Genomic DNA, 18,527 nt, shown 5'->3' on the forward strand with positions numbered 1-18,527 from the left:
CTAATAAGCTGAAACCAAAAATTGAAACTACCGTATTTGCTCGATTATAAGACGAGATTTTTTCCCCAGAGCATTTGCTCTGAAAAATGCCCCTTGTTTTATAATTGGGATCGTCTTATAATCAGACCTCAAATAGGTCTGACTAAGATCCAGATCCCCCGCAGCTCTGCTTATGCCCCCCCAACTTACCGGTGCTTCTGGGACCCCTGGTGTGTAGCCGGGCAGCGTGTAGACGTCTACGCGATTTGCGTAGGCAACTTCCGCTGCAGCCAGAAGGAGGTGTGTTTAGCAGTGGGGGTTGTCTGTGTCCATCGCGCAGACCTTCCCCGGCTGTCAGCGAGGAGAGTTCCGGTGCGGCGGCAGAGTGGCATATAGGGGAGTATAAGGCATTTCTGGGGCAGATGTGCATAACTGGGGGCAAAGTGGCAAATAAAATGAAATAAAAAACAAAAAAATCATTTTTCTCAATCATAGTTTATGTGAATTAATATTTACTAGTAAAACTTTTTTTCCTAAAAGTCTTAAAATATAATATAATATAATAATATAATATTCAAATTTTGGGGGGTTGTCTTATAATTGAGCAAATACGGTATATGTATATATATGCATGTAAGGGACACAGTGTTTGTGTTCTTCTGCTCTTGCTCTACTTTTAGTTAATTCCAGTATCAATTATATTACCAGCACCTGGGGATTTTAGACAATTAATCTGCAATATGTCACTTTTCTTATTCCTGCTGTCTTCATTTTAAGTCTTAAAATCTTAACAGCCATGAATTTGCTTCCTGAAAGCTTTAAACTATTAATAAGGTATCATTTACATTATGGGTAAAGCAGCCTCTCCTTTACGAAACCTTTCCTTTTAGCAGAAATCATATCATTTAATGGGAATTCAATGTCACTTGAATTATTGATGTGTTATATAGTCCACTGTGTTCAGAAATCTCAAAATACTTCCAAATGGATTATCTTTAGCTCTGCTAAGCTCTTTTCTGCCTTTATAAATATTGCATAATGCACAGTGGACAGATAAACAGTGTATAATGTGGCGTGCACTATGCTAAATGACAGCTCAGTTGAAAAGGACCCAATTTTATTTAAATATATTCATACATTTATGCATTTTCAGAAAGTAAACATTTCGGTTTGAGTGATTTTCATTTCACAAGACAGATGTGTACTCTAAGGAGATCGTATAACTAACCTGTTCAATAATGACGTTACCATGCATGTTATTAAATTGGTCTGCTGGTTATTACATCTCTTGCATGTCATTGCATAGCTGTATGGCATATCTATCTCCGCTTTATTAATTCTTTGTACACATGCTTCTATATTGTTTTCCAAGCCATTTGAACCAAGTCTATTATCATGCCTCTCCTTGTCTAACTATTTCCTCACTGTGTATCTCTTCCTCTGTTAATATACTATTTAAAAACATTTGCATTTAATTATTATTATGCACTTAAATATCTTGTCTAAAACAACAGATTTTTTTGTGTCTTTAAAAGTAATTAACAACATTTTGGTAGGTAATAGGCCTCATTTGATAAAATTATATACTGTACTTTACGTTTAATATTTTAACCCTTTGAGTGCTGTGGATTGTGGGGGGATTTTTCCCTCATGGGAGGCCAGGCAGATTTTCATAGGTTTGCTATACTTTATACTATAGGTTTGGTAACAGTTCTATAAACAGTTTATTTAGGAAATATGGTTTTTTTCTCCCATGGAAAGTTAATTTTTATAGATACCTAGTTTTAGGCAAACCATGCAAGATCAATAACAAAGGGGGAACCAATGAAATTGTTGTATTCCACCCCCCATAATTTTGCATAAATTACAAACTAAATAATAAAAGTAATAAACGAAATAATTGTATGTACATTGAACACAGTGCATATAGGTTACATAACAAAACATAGTTTACACATAACAAAGGGTTGAATTCCATAATCATGCTAAAGAAACAAAATAAAATTAGAAAACACATGTCCATGTGTAAAATCTTTTTGAACCTCTACTGCATTAGCGTTTGGAAGCTAGAACGCTCTTTGTTCTCATCATTTTTCTGGATTGTCAGTACATTTGTTGTATATAGATCTATCCATCTAGGTGTGTATTTTTTGCTTTTACAAGTGTATGAGCGAGGACACCTGTGGCACCACAATCCTAGATCTTTGAAAGGTAGCAGATTTCTGCCGGCTTGTTTCCCATGGTAGCAAGCAGCCGTATTTGGATCTTCATTTTACACTTTTTATTGTTAGAGAAGTTGCTGAAAGGTATTTTCAGTACAGAGGAAGCTTCCCCATCTTACAGTAAACGTGAGGCTTTCCTCTTTAATGTAATTCTTCTATGTACTATTAAATTTGAATTAGGAATTCATTTGCAGTGATCGTGAATAGGAGTGCTAAAAATATGAATCATTTGTTGGTGGGGCTGTATAGGACATTACGCTTTCTCTATGGACTATGGCAATATCATTTAATGGCATATGAAATCTATGTCTTTTTGCTCTTGTTCAATTAAGATACTACAGCTATTTTCTTTTTATAATCTGAGTTTTATTGTTGTTTAGTATTAGGTTAGTGGGTGGATTTGAGAATTGTCAGGGGTTTTAGTGGATTTTGTGTTAAGTAGGGAGAAAAAAAAGTAAAAAATAAGTTAATTTCCTTATTGGGAAACTTGGGACCTCTGTGTGCCTGGTGTGAGTAAGAGAGTGAGAGTGTGGGTGTTTTTACATTTTAATGTGGGGGGGGCAAATATAGGATCCACCTTAAGTGCCAGTTAGGTATGCCCCTGCATATGGGTGCTATTTTTGAACAGTCTCTTTATTATTTATTGTGAACCCTGACATTAAATGAGGCCCGTAATTCTTTGTTAGTCTGGGTTTTTTGTGACCTCCTGGTGATAAGGCGATTGATGCTTGTTTGAGGAATTTTCGTAGACCGGTGATTACTGGGAAGGTTTACCACTGTTCCAATTATGCTCCGTACAGTCCTTTTGAACTAAGGATTTATATTCGTTATACATACACTGCATGTATACCTAAATATATATCCTTTTTGTGTCATGACTGGTGGTACGGTTTTATGGGTGACCTTTTTTGCCTGGAGGAGCACCTTAACTCTGTGAACCGGAACAGCTACACATCTTGGAAGGCGGCAACAATGTCCAGGAACATCCCACTAGCCCACCTGGTTTCTGTTACCCTCGGCTGTAGGGTCATGTAACAATGTATCAGAATAGGATGGGGGTTTAGATTCTGTGAAAGATATACCGTATTTGCTCGATTATAAGAAAAGGTTTTTTTCAAATGCTCTGAAAAATACCCCTCGTCTTATAATCGGGGTCGTCTTCTAATCAGACCTCAAATAGGTCTGACTATGAGACAACTAAGTTCCAGATCCCCCGCAGCTGCAGGGGACCTGGATCCTCCTGTCTCCCCCCCCCACACTTACCGGTGCTTCTGAGTCCATGGTGTGTAGCCGGGGCAGCGTGTAGATGTCTACGCGATTTGCGTAGACATCTTACGCTGAAGCCGGAAGGAGCTGTGGCTAGCAGCGGGGGTTGTCTGCGTCCATCGCGCAGACCTTGCCCGGCTGTCAGAGATCAGAGTTCCCCGCACCGGTACCAGTGCGGGGAACTCTGATCTCTGACAGCCGGGGAAGGTCTGCGCAATGGACGCAGACAACCCCCGCTGCTAGCCACACCTCCTACACGCTGCCCCGGCTACATGACAGGGGACTCAGAAGCACTGGTAAGTTTGGGGGGGGGGGCGGGGAGTGATAAATGGGGGGCATAAGGCATTTCTGGAGGCAGAGTGCTCTATGAAATGCCTTTTAACCCCCTTAATGCCACTTTGCCTCCAGAAATGCCTCTTCAACTCTCTATACACCACTCTGCCTCCAGAAATGCCTTAAACCTCCCTATATGCCACTCTGCCCCATAATATGCCTTTTAACCCCCTTAATGCCAGAGTGGCATATAGGGGTATAAGGCCTTTCTGGAGGCAGAGTGGCACATAGGGGGTCAAAAGGCATATCATGGGGCACAGTGGCATTTAGAGGGTTAAAAGGCATATCATGGGGCACAGTGGCATATAGGGGGTATAAGGGGCATAACTGGGGGGGCAGGTTGGAAAATAGAAGGAAATAAAACCAAAATATTTTTCTCAATCATAGCTTTTAGTAAAAAAATTGTTTACATGAATTAACATTTACTGGTAAAACTTTTTTCCTATAGGGTCGTCTTATATTCAGGCTTTTTCTTTTTTTCCTAAATTAATATTCAGATTTGGGGGGTCGTCTTATAATCGAGCAAATACGGTAATACAATTGACCCTCATTCTCTCTTGACTTTCAGCAAACTTTGGAGTCATATCTGTCTAATTTGGTCAAGCACAGCAGTGAACTTGAAACCCAGATGGCCAAACTTATTCAAATCTGCCAACAAGTTGAGGTAAGAGGACATGTTTGGTATCACTTTATTTGTGGTGATATTAAGAAAACATGCACCGAGCTCACGTTACTTACAGAGTATAAACAATAATTGTATTGTTTATGTATTGTAGGAGCAGATTTAGACCCCTCTTCTGTGACATCTGACCAAATCTGACCATAAAAAGTATTGGCTGTATTTTAGTTGTTATGTACCCCCCCCCCTTTGTGAAGAATGCTTTTTCAGATTCACCGTATATCTTACTTTAAGATTTTTTTGTATGTGCTGAAAATATTACTAATTACATGTTTCCTAAGGTCCCCACATGGGAAAACAGAGAATTAATGCTTCCTGTCCAGACGGTTTTTACACATTCTAACTATGTGGTGCATTCAGTACATATTGTGACTTCCAGAATGTTGCTTTATGTACTTTAAGGGACCATTTGCACTCAATGTCGTTTTTTTGAACTTTCCCAATGTTTCATATCATGATCGAAGAGCACTACATTATATCAGCTGGGAACCATCATACAATGCCACACAGAGCATCATAAATAAACACAAAGTTAATTCCACTCATGTAACATAATATTATCTAATAAAACTAAGCACACGCGTCAATATTAATATGTGACAAATACACTCACTGACCACTTTATTAGGTACACCTTGTTAGTACTGGGTTGGATCCTCTTTTGCCTTCACTGTTTGTGGCATACTTTCTACAATGTGCTGGAAACATCACCATATGGTCCAAATGAACATGATGACATCAAGCAGTTGCTGCAGATTTGTTGCCTGCACATCCATGATACGAATCTTCCGTTCCACCACATCCTAAAGGTTCTCTATATGATTGAGATCTGGTGACTGTGGAGGTCATTGGAGTACAGTGAACGCATTGTCATGTTCAAGAAACGAGTTTGAGATTATGTGAGCTTGTGTCCCCCACACCATTACACCACAACCAGCAGCCTGAACCGTTGATACAAGGCAGGATGGATCCATGCTTTCATGTTGTTTACGCCAAAGTCTGACCCTGCCATCTGAATGTCCCAGCTGGAATTGAGACTCATCAGACCAGGCAACATTCTTCCAGTCTTTCATTGTCCAATTTTGGTGAGCCTTAGCTGACAGGAGTGGTCTTCTGCTGCTGTAGCCCATCTGCTTTAAGGTTCGACGTGTTGTGCATTCAGAGATAGTATTCTGCATACCTTGGTTGTAACGAGTGGTTATTTGAGTAACTGTTGCCTTTCTGTCTCTCGAACCTGTCTGCCCATTATCCTCGTCCACACAACTGCCGCTCACTGGATATTTTCTCTTTTTCTGACCATTTTTAAACCCTAGAGATGGTTGTGCGTGAAAATCCCAGTAGATCAGCAGTTTCTGAAATACTCAGACCAGCCCGTCTGGCACCAACAACCATGCCACGTTCACTTAAATCCCCTTTCTTCCCCATTCTGATGTTTGAACTTCAGCAAGTTGTCTTGACCATGCCTGCATGCCTAAATGCATTGAGTTGCTGCCATGCGATTTGCTGATTAGCTATTTGTGTTAACAAGCAATTGAACAGGTGTACCTAATAAAGCGTCCAGTGAGTGTATATCTGCCTTAAATATCACCAGTTCAGACCAAAACAAACCTGTTTCAAGACAGCCTTCAGAAAGAAAAACTGCATTAAAGGAGACCCAGTGATCACTAAAGCAAAGGAGAGGCATATAAAACAGGGTCAATCAGCAGACTAGCGCCCCTGAAAATGGGCAGACTAGATGCTACTTTTCTGCTGTAAAATCCTGCATCTCTCGCGGTCTCTTGCCTTTCATGTTGAAAGGCAACATCTTTTCATGTTGAAAAAATGCTCCTGAACTTTATCAGTGGCTGCTGGGTGTTATTTGTATGCATTCACACCCATTGGGAACACACATTCATGTGCTTCTAAACATTCTCCTCTAGTGACCCGGTACATAATTTAATCTAGCCGTGATCAGTTTGTTCCGCTGACATGCTAGACAGCTAAATCAATTAATACATACAGCAGATTTAAACATTCTACTCTCCAAATAAACGCTCAGCACGTCAGAAAATGTGAAAAGTGGGTATTTATTGCAACACAAGTGGAAACGTTTCAGTTTACCAAGAGCCTTTGTAGTGCAGTGCAGTGTAAGAAAAACAAGTGTTTTTATATGCACAACTACATAGTGATTTTATAAGGATACAATAATTATACATAGGATCAACGTCTCATAATAACACACTATACAATTTTTAACAATGTGGCAAATATTAAAAAAATCACGTATAAATTGAGCAATCTCATAATGAAACATGTTATAGTGGATAAAAAAATGTGTAAAAAAATGTGTAGGAGTGGTTAAACTACACACACATCTAAAACCAAAGCATTTGCAACAGTGTATATCTTATGTATAACTGAAGAATCTTATGTCAATCACATGTTTAACAACTGATAATCTTCATAATACAGTTGTTCCAGTAGGTAACTATATATATACAAATATGATAAGGTAAATATATATTTCCAATAACCTTATCTGAAGAATGCAGGAACAGCTGCATCTTAAGGCAATTGTTTTCATAATCCATACGCGAAAAATCTTTTGTGGAAGAAACCGAAGAAACTAGATTAACATATCATAAATATGAGACTAAATAGAGTTATTTATTCATCCCCTTAGAGGTTAAGCAGTCAAGCGCATAAGTCCACCATGGTTCCCGTTTTTTAAGGAGTTACTCTCTATCCCCTCCTCTAATCCGTCTAGGGATGAAATCAATAATACGGTAGCAAAACCCTGCAAGTGTGTGGCCCTTTTCATGTAAATGTTCTGAAACAGGCAAATCCAATTTTTGGGTTTTAATTGTCGGTTCATGTTAGTAGAAACAATTTTTTTTTTTTGTAGTCTCTCCAACATAGATCAAATCACACAGACAAACTATTATGCTGTTATGGCTTGACAAATACCCTTGGTGAGCTGAAACATTGCCAGTGGTATTGCAATAAATACCTCATTTTCACATTTTCTGGGGTGCTGAGCATTTATTTGTCCTGGGGAATGTTTGCAGCTCCTGCTACAGTACCTAACTTGTAGAGTGCAACCCTACAGTAAAGTATTTTGATTTAAACATGAAGGTTACATAATGAAATATGGTTGTACTACAGAGTCAATATTTTAGCCTTAGTTTCTTACAGATGTAGTTTTCCTTTGACATATAGTTTGTAGGCCACAATCCATAAATGAAAGGCAGCGGAAATAAATCTCAGATATATATATTTTTTTAAAAAAATAGGAGAAATAGAAAATATATTCATACATTAAAACTTATTTTTAATTTTTTAAAAAAAACTTATCGGGGGGACCTCAAAATTCACTTTTTTAGCTGCCCCCGGTCTATTGCTACTGACACCCAGGACTGAGGTCTAGATACTTCTTGATATTTTAGCTCAGGTGCAGAGTTCCAGCACTTAGAAGCTGGTATAGCTTGTTGGAAGAACTTGGTCTGTATTTTTAAGAATTGGAGCTACTAAGCAAATAGCAGCAAGTAAGGAGGAATAGTCATGCACATCATGTATGCATGAAAATAGGCAGTGGCGTCCCCAGGTTTCATATTTAGGGGGGGCACATGGGGGGCCAGGGACCAAAGTAGGGGGGCCAATTATAAAACGGTACATATACACTATATATATATATATATATATATATATATATATATATATATACACACGTTAGACGTGCATTTTTAACTACATAATATGCACTTATCTCTTTGAAGTAAAGACTGTGATTAAAATATGATTTCAAAATAACAGCTAAAGTGACAGTTATTTTTCATTCTTTAATATTAGCCCCTGCTGACAATATATATAAATATTAGACCCTGCTGCAGATATATAGAAATATTACACCCTGCTTCCGATATATATTAATATTAACCCCTGCTGCGGATATATATTAATATTAGCCCCTGCTGCGGATACATACTTATATTATACCCTGCTGCCGATATACATAGAAATTATACCCTGCTGCCAACATATATTAATATTAGCCCCTACTGCCGATATATAGTATTAGTCCCTGCAGCCAATATATATAAATATTAGCCCCTGCAGCCAATATTTATTGATAATAGGCCCTGCAGCCAATATATATTAATATTAGCCCCTGCTGCCGATATATATATAAACATTAGTCCCAGCTTCTGATATATATTAATATTAGCCCCTGCAGCCAATATATATTAATATTAGACCCTGCTGCCAATATATTTGCCACACTGACTGCAGATCAGGGGAAGACAGTGAGAGTCAGTGCAGTGTTCCCTCCTTCTGACTGCACTGTGACATTGAGAGGTCCTCTCCCCTGTAATCATCCCCAGAGTCCCTTTGTCCCCTCATTCACTAAACCATAGCGCTCTTTTACTTACACCCTGTAGTTCAGGTATAGATCAAATAAACAACACATGGAAACAGCACATGCAACTGAATGAGATTAAAAATAACCTTGTATTTGCAGGTATACATAAATAATGTATGGAAACATAGCATTGCAGGTATAAACCAACAGAACACACAAACCCAGCGTTGCAGGTATATATCAACTGGAAATCACATGTACACTCAGCACTGAAGGTTTAGATCAAATAATCAACACATGGAAACAGCACGCCAGGTATTGATCAACTGAATAAGACATGCAAATCCTATATTTGCAGGTAAACATTAATAATGTATGGAAATATAGCCGATACAGATGAACAGAATGACACAAAACCCAGCTTTGCAGATATAAATCAATTGGAAATTACATATACACTCTGCATTAAAGGTATAGATAAAACCCCCTAAATTACAGGCATAGATCACTGGTCACACACCCCAAAGCCAGCCCTGGTGTCCACACTGCCCACATAGAACCTGACCAGCACCTAAGTTACACATTATGTCAACTTTGTCCCCAAGCAGCTGAACGTACGCCGTTTTTGTCCCATAAAGACCTCTCCCTCCCAATCTATCCTATCTACCCCCTCTCCCTCCCAATCTATCCTATCTACCCCCTCTCCCTCCCAATCTATCCTATCTACCCCCTCCCCCTCCCTATCTACCACATCTTCCTCTCTATCTACCACATCTGCCTCCCAATCTATCCTGTGTACCCCCCTCTCCCTCCCAATCTATCCTATCTACCCCCCTCTCCCTCCCAATCAATCCTAACTATCCCCTCTCCCTCCCAATGTATCCCATCCACCCCCATCTCCCTCCCAATCTACCCCCTCTCCCTCCCAATCTATCCCATCTACCCCCCTCTCCCTCCCAATCTACCCCCTCTCCCTCCCAATCTATCCCATCTACCCCCCTCTCCCTCCCAATCTACCCCCTCTCCCTCCCAATCTATCCCATCTACCCCCCTCTCCCTCCCAATCTACCCCCTCTCCCTCCCAATCTATCCCATCTACCCCCCTCTCCCTCCCAATCTATCCTATCTACCCCCTCTCCCTCCCAATCTATCCTATCTACCCCCTCTCCCTCCCAATCTATCCTTATCTACCCCTTCTCACTTCCTATCTACCTCTTCTGACTCTCTAACCCCCTCCTAACTTTCTAACCCCCCCTTTGAAGTTCACTTACCTTGGGCTTGTCCAGCGGTGAGATCGCGAGGTCTCTGTATCCCTAGTTCTGCCGGCTTCACTGCTGGGCGCCGGATATGACGACACTCTCACTCTCTCCTCCGGGTCTATTAAAAAAAAAAAAAGACGCGTTTCAATTGGGGGGGCACACCGGGGGGCACAGCATGATGTAGGGGGGGCCATGGCCCCCTCTGGCCCCCCCCTGCCGACGCCACTGAAAATAGGTTAAGCTCAATAGACCCTTTATACATACATGCATCTTCTTATTTTAATCCGTACACACGATAACATAATATAGGTCTCCTGGAATGTGAAATTAAGGTTTTGTAAAATGTAGCATATTTAAACACTATATGGGAAAAACTGGCACTTCATTTGAATATCTGTTACCTGGTTGCAACAGCAGAAAGCCACCTAAAAAAGTGAAAAATAAATACACAAATTAAAAGAGAATGGGAGAAATGGAGTTATACGCTAGAAGTGGCTAATCTAATCAGCAAGTGAAGAGCTAGTGCATAATTATCTGACGAGTATAATATCCGTTTTCTATCCCTAAACTCCCTTAATTACATCAATAGCAAATACCGTAAGGTAACATAGCAGAAATGCTGTTGATTTAGCCTTAATGCATAAGATGTCTCACTGTGGGCTGCAGTCCTAGAGAGGTGAGACAATTAAGTGGCCTCTTATTGACAAGTAAGCTGACTTGTAAAGTACAATTGATTGGAGTGCATTTTAGAAGCAACAGCAATTTATCAACCAATTCAAAAAGGATTTAGCACTGGACAGTGACCTTTTTTGTGTGTGGGCAAAGAAGTGAAAAGATTTAAATGCCAACACATTGAAAGTGTGATCAGTATGAAAATGCATCGTACATGGATTGGCTTGTTCTAACATAAAATAAACGTTTTGCTGTTTATCAGTTTTGCATTGATCCGTAAGCACACCGTGCATGTGATATACTGTCTGCAGTGGCCCCTCTAATGGCCCCTTTCCCGCTGCTGTCGTTACTGGTGTTGAACAGTGGTGCTATAGGGGCTGCTGCTCCCTAAACTACCACCCTAGGCCAGAATACACCACTGGAAGTCAGCATTACTCAGGGCCACCATCAGAAATCTTGGGGTGCAATACAGGGTTAAAGCTTTGGCCTCCATGCCCCTTAAATTAGCCTGCCCCATGTCCATATAATTGCCCTGCCTATTGCGTGACCCATGTTCCCCTCTTGATCGTAATGATGCTTCCATAAACAAACCTTATGAGACCAAGCATGAGCCTGGGGTTAGTGACGCTTGGGTGTCTCAATAACACACAAACATGCTTTAATACACATTGACACCTTACACTTACATAGACACCCTACCTCACCCAGGAGCCACTAACCCTAGGCTCATCTTTAGACACTCGTATACACACACATGCCAACACCAAATACTAACAAACAGACATGCACTCATGGTAATTTCCTACGCTAACATACACTTGCACACCTTACGGTAACACACATGCTAACACCATACAGAAATACACTACATTCTCACATGCACACTCACGCTAATGTAATAAGGTAAGACACACCAGTACCTGTTGTAGTGCCTTGATAGTGGCTCTGGCATTGCGTATGTCAAACAAATAAGATACACTTGCACATAAAGATACAACAGGAGTTGAGGAACCTACCCTGTGAGCTTGTGGTTTAGTCTCATGACGCTTTCATACAAAGTTCTTGACAAGAATGGTGGGCTTATGACAGCCTCACTCATAAGCTTACATTCTAAAAGTGGTTTGAATCTAGGAGCCATCTCAAAAAAATATAGGAGCCGTTTTTTTTTCTGCAATCATGTTTTTGTTTTCATAGATGCTCCACTAACACAAAATCCCCTAATATAAAACAATATATTTCTCATAATTAAGAAATATGTATTAAACATAATTAATAGATAAATAGAAAATAAAATATTGATCAATATATCAAAAATTTGGCAAATACATATCAATGGTAATCCATTTTATTGAGGATTGATAAATTAAATGCATTAAATCATTAGTAAATCAAGTTTATAATTAATCAATAAAAAATAAATTGCTAAATAAATTGTTACTTAGCTACGCTTAAACATTCTAACACCATACACTAATAAACACAAACTCTAACACTATATGCTGACATACTCACAATAACGTCATACAGCACACACCATCGTACACTCTCATAAACATGAACACGCTGTCCAACGCCATACAATAACAAGCACTATTCATACAGTCACACACATACCGCCTCTAGCACTATACATATACTGACATAAACACTGATGCGCTAACACTGTACATACACATTGACTCTAACACTACAGTACAATACGCACACACTGACTCTCGCATTATACATATGCAAACACACTGACTCTAATACTATACACACACACACACCAGGAGAATAGCAGTAGCAGGCGCCCTAGAGGCTCATAATCCAGCACAGAATTTAACACTCTATTTATGGACATGTCTGCACCAAAATATATGCAAGCCTGGGTTTTCCTTGCAAGCTGCAGAATTTAGAGCACAGCATGAATCTCAGGATCAGTATGGAATCTCTGGGCGATGAGAGTGGTGCTTGAACATGAATGCTCCCCACACTTTTCAAGTCTATTGGTGGCTAGCACTGCCCCAACCCTGATGCAGCCAACCCCCATCCCCAGGTTTGAATACATGACCAAATTGAAAGAAATGCTTTTTTTCCTTGCCATTGGTACCAAGGCATTCAGGTCATTATTTTTGGGAATATTGACAAATCGTGATTTTCTTCAGTAAAAGAAAATAAGTTTACTGTCACGTTGAGATTAGATCACTTTGATGTTAGATGCTATTTGATGAGTCTAACAATTTACCAGTAATTACTATGACAGGTCACTATCTTCAGAAGTTATTTAACTATTGAAATAAATGGTATATATTAATGCTGAGCAGTCTGACTATGCTGTCTTTGTATAGGTTAATACCAGTATGCATGAAGCAAAGCTCAATGAGGAATGTGATGAATTAATGGACATTATACAAAGAAGAAAGCAGATGATTGCTGTCAAAATTAAAGAGACAAAAGTAAGAATAAATTATAATTGTAATGATCCAGTGCATTTAAAAACTCACCCAAAATTAAGCAGAAATTGTTTTGTAAACCATACATTGAGCCTAACCCTTGTGAATGCAATATTGATTCTAGGTACAATTTCCCATATTTGGTAGAGCTATTACAATGAAGAGAGAATATGAGTTTAACATGATAAAAAGGTTTTGTACCGTGTTAGCCGTTGAGAAAACAGGAGAAAAGTATAGTTAAAATGATACCATTTATTGGCTAACTGAGAGTTTAATTGCAAGCTTTCGAGACCAAGTTGTTAGGTCCCTTGCTCAGGCATTAATGAAGCTAACACAGACTTTTCTAAATACAAAAGCACAATTCACACATTAACAAAGACTTTAGATAAACACAGAGGTATTGGGGAATTTGTTCAGCAGTAAATTAGCTCGACTAGCAGAGATCCGATGGACAGATATGGTTCAATCAAAGCATCCTTGGTCAGTTCACTCCCTGGTTAGAGGGGCCATAAAACCATTTGACATATGCCAGATCCATGAAGGTGTCAAATGTTCCCAGGAATAAGTTGTTTGTAGTTAATTCGAATTGTGAGAGGATTAATGGTTTGTAATTAATGGTTTGTAATGGGAGATTAATTCTCTGCCTCTGTTGAGGCCAGTTAGTAGGGTATTAAAACGGTATATTAGTTTGATCTCCCATGAGTTTAACAGTAACTTTAACGTTAACATTAACAAGAACATACATGAGACATACTGACAGAGAAGGGGAAGCAGGCACTGGTATTGGAAGCCTACAATCTATCAGTAGGTTAAGGGGAATGAGACAGAAGGTAGGTGACTGATTTGAATGTAACCACAGTCACATGCAGATGTTAGTGTGTTAGTGTCTGAGGATCTTGAAGGTGTGGTTTAATTGTGAGAGAATGAAGGAGCACAGAGATAAAATTAGGTGGGAAACACTGTAGAAATGCAGAGCTTATTAGAACAAATAGGTAAACAAAGTACTTGGTGAGGGCAAATGGAGATGCTGCTGCTGCTGCAGTTTTCATCCAGTCTAGGTCCATCTGTTAATTTATGATGAGTTAATTTTAAATTAATGATCTGCACTGCTGTAACAACCAAAGGCCCGTAACTTGCAGCGCTGCATCACAAGTGACTACATTAGTTGATTACATAGAAGCAGCCAATGTTTAACACCTAGCCTACAACAATTACAAGCATACTGGAGAAGAAGGCTCCAAAAGTTTACCATTTGAAACCAAAAAACCAGGAGAGCAAGAAAACAGAGTGTGATTATCCATAGAAACTGAATAGAATAGAACATGAGTGAAGCAATCTCTTTATATTCTAACATTTGTGCAAGAATTGCATCAGATGTGTTGAGGGAGATGGGTTTGGTTCATGTTTTAAATTTGGAATTTTAATATAATCCAGTATGGCAAGCTGCCTCTGAAATTTTTAGAAAATAGACTGTTTCTAGGAAATGGAGAACTGATTTTATCATTACTTAAAGAACCACTTGTTTCTAGCAAGTTCTGCTTAATTGATTTTCATCTCTAAACTGTAAGAGCGAACCATAAATGTCATACTCTGGCTATTGTAATCCTTTTCTGGAGTCCCTATTTGGACTCATTGTAATTATATTCGATATTGTACAATCAAATCATGTGGTCATTGAAAAATGATTGCATAATACCCATTTGCCAGAAGTGCATGAACTCTGAAGTGATGCTGAAGTACAATATGCAAAATCTATTTTTTTTCCTTAAGATTATCCTGGGTTGTAAATTTAGTATGCTATACAGGTAATCTACTTTTGCTTACGACCCTTTCTATCTTAAATGTATTTTTATTTTTACTAGTTTGATGTCAATTTTGATGCAATGTCTTTAAGGTGATGAAGTTAAGAAAGCTTGCTCAGCAAATAGCCAATTGCAGACAGAGACTCGAACGTTCTACAGTATTAATCAATCAGTCAGATCATATTCTTAAGGAGAATGATCCTGCAAGGTTCCTACAAGCTGCGAAAACTGTAGTGGAAAGGTATGAGCCACATTATTATTATTAATCTTTGTGCTGTGATCTAGTTGAGCTTTCTTTGCAGATTGATGCTGGACAAGAGTTGTAGCTATTTTCACTGCCATTTGTGTCCAAGTCATCGGGCTTCCATTTGATTAAGACAATGGATAAGGAAGAAAATTGATATATGATTACATTTTTTTTTATGGTTGAGCACATGTTATACCAGTGAAGCATACTGATAATTAATTTAATTGGCACTGTATTGATTGAATTAAAATGTAGGTATATTTCACTGACATCCATGATTCATTACCAGAATACTCACACCAAACAAAATACCATTTATATCTAGTGTGAGCCATTCTATAAAAACGGTCCTACAACTTCTGTATTATATTGCTGTTTGTTTGAGAAACTAGCCAGATCACTTTATGACATTATACATCTACTTATATAAATATGTATTTTTACTTATATAATATAAATAATACATATTAAAAAAAATCTTTACATATGCTGTTTGGTGCACATCCTTGTGATCATATATGTATGGCTAACAGCTAAAAAGGTCCGAAAAAATACAATGCAGTACAGTACTACTTTATGCATTGAAAGGTGGCTATTGCATATTACGTTTGCGCTGTCCTGTTTTCGGAAACACCTCATTTGCCTTTTATTTTCATTTATTTTGGCACTTACAGGGTTAAATATGAATGATGTGCATCGCTGTTTCTAAACAAGATTTTTTAAAAAATGTGATATCCTGGGAGTTGCGCCCCAATAGCGGCCAGAAAAAGAAAAACTGCTCAACAAAAGTATATATTTTTTGAAAGATGACATCCTAACATATTTTACTTGGGGCATTTTAACACTTTTTATTTAACCAGTAAAATGTCACTGGTCATTTTTTTTTTTCCATTTTTAACAAACCCATTCAATCCGAACACAGTATTTCAGTATTTTTTTCCGGATACATAAAATTACTGAAACAACTTGTGATTTGTATTTAGAAATACCCCCCGAGTACAGGAGTACCCCATATACATGGGTAGAGTATGTCTCTTTGGCGCTGCGGGTTCAAAATTGGAACAGTTTTCAGTTGGAATTATGACAGATCAGTTTGCTGGGTCCATGTCATATCTGAGACACTTAGACGTCCCATATTTCATTTTACCCCCTAAAACTAGACAGCTCAGGGAATCTAGTTAGGGGCAAATTGGCCTGTCTCATGCAGCTGATTCCACACCGGGGACTTCCAAATTTAGTCTAACAAAAAAAGAAAACATTTTTCACATCCACTTTGCGGTCACACCATTGATCAGTAATCAGTGACTTAAAATGTCACTGACAAGCGATCAGGTAATAATTATGTATTTTTTTTTTATTAATAATTTGTGTTTTTTCATAATTACCCTAGGTGACCCTTCTCTCTTCTAGGGCAGGGTCATCCAGGGCCTGCCATAATGATCAGATCACTCCTATTGGCCAGGAGTGATCTGATCATCATCAGCCCACTTTGATTGTTTCTGCAGCATTTGACCTGGAAGCACCCTGGACTTTCAGGTCAGTGCTGTTATTTATTTTTTAAATTTTTTTTTTAACTCTTTCAATGCTGATGCTCCATTGAAGCACAGCATTGACTGATATTTAGTCTCCACAAGCTTGTGCAATGCTGCAATGGGGTCATAAACAATCGTTGAAGGGGTTAACACTCCAAGCAGAGGAGGGTTGGGGTGGTCTCCACACTCATGTGGAAACTGATGAACCCTTTCTCCCTGTCCCTGAAGCTGCTGGTAGACTGGCGATTGCTGTTGGAGTGATCAAAGACCACAGCAGCAGAGTCCGGTACAAAACGGGTATTAATCCCTAAAATGCCGCGATCATGAAGGGGTTAATGCTGCACTGACGCTCTCATGGAGAGATATATGACATTGTCTTGTCTGGAGAAAAAACCCCTGCATTTTAAATTTAAAATATAACCATATACCTGTTAAATGGACACTTCAGCGATAATATGCTTTTTAATACATATCATATGTGCGTGATCCGTTCAAATTATTTTCCAGTCTGTTTCGCGGCAAATATGGCACAAACAAGCTGTCTGGGGAAAAAATGGCACTGACAAGCTGTTTTGGGGGAAAGCTGGCACAAACATGTGTTTTGGCAAGGATGGCATTGACATGCTGTTTGGGGGCAAAGATCACTCTGACAAGATGTTTTGAGGAGAAAGGAGGCACTGTGGGATATGTTGCTTGGGAAGTCAGGGCAATTTTCACACCAGGGCTCTGGTGTTTCGAGTTTGGCCCCTGTGCATTCTTTTAAACTGCTGCTTTAATGTATTGAGGACCATTGTTTCAGTGAAAATGTATTACCATGAGTGGTTGTGTATGGAGGTATATAAGTTGCATTAAAAATAGTTCTTTATTCCGTCCCTATGATTATTCCGCATTTAATTAACATAATATTTAATTAACAAAACAATAGTAAGGCAATAATTAAGTGTGCATCAAAGAGTCAGTCATGTTTAATTTTTGTAAGAGATACAAACAGGTGCTACAAAGGAAGTAATTATTTTTCACAACTAAAAGAAATACTCCCTGAATAAATTGGTTATCAGTGCATAATTAACCTATGCTATGATTAAATGGAGCCTACCCATACACTAGTTGAGGTGAGAATTTGGGTCGCTATGTTTACATCACATAAATAAATGCATTACCAATTTTTTTAGACGTCACTGAGGCATACTGCATTTAAAAAAAACAAAACCTTTCTTTGAAATCAAAAACAGTTTGTTAAAAATCACAGAACAACCCAGATGCTTAATAATGCTGTCATTTTATGGCAGGGTCTCTATGGGAACTACATCGTCTCAGGTTCTAATCCCTGATGCCAATTTAAACGATGCCTTCGAAAACTTTGCTCTGGATTTCTCCAGAGAGAAGAAATTATTAGAAGGACTTGACTACGTAACAGGTAAGAAAAGAAAACCGAATGTCCATCTGACAATTGAATATAATTTAATACAAATGTTGTTTCTGTTATGATGCCATGGTAAAAAAGCAAAATACCTGATTTTAACATATTACAGAATAAAGATTGAGAAAATTGAGATGCTGAATCAAAGCTTATTTTAGTGAAAACCTAATGGTCATAAAAAGTTCACAATTTCAAACTGGAATGTGGAACTCAGTTCAGATCTCTATATTGCATGACTGTAGTCATATTTAGAATAGATATTTGCCTTCATGTTTGCATGATGGCTAAAAGAAATAAGATTGCATTTGTGCTCCTGTACAACACTAAAAAAGAATAATTCAG

At 38.6% G+C, this 18,527-nt stretch overlaps 1 protein-coding gene across 1 annotated transcript in view; it reads left to right on the top strand.

The window, feature by feature from the left end:
• LOC149276094 (E3 ubiquitin-protein ligase MID2-like) overlaps window positions 1–18,527 on the top strand; it is a 96,065-nt gene that overhangs the window by 36,674 nt on the left and 40,864 nt on the right. The window contains exons 2-5 of the mRNA XM_089503896.1: window positions 4,369–4,464; window positions 13,080–13,187; window positions 15,079–15,227; window positions 18,055–18,182. Of these exons, the coding sequence (XP_089360022.1) occupies window positions 4,369–4,464; window positions 13,080–13,187; window positions 15,079–15,227; window positions 18,055–18,182 (481 nt within the window). The remainder of the gene's footprint in view (window positions 1–4,368; window positions 4,465–13,079; window positions 13,188–15,078; window positions 15,228–18,054; window positions 18,183–18,527) is intronic.

This window comes from Sceloporus occidentalis, unplaced genomic scaffold, assembly GCF_023333645.1.
Source record: "Sceloporus occidentalis isolate IW3139 unplaced genomic scaffold, rSceOcc1.0.p SCAF_247, whole genome shotgun sequence".
Taxonomy (NCBI): domain Eukaryota; kingdom Metazoa; phylum Chordata; class Lepidosauria; order Squamata; family Phrynosomatidae; genus Sceloporus; species Sceloporus occidentalis.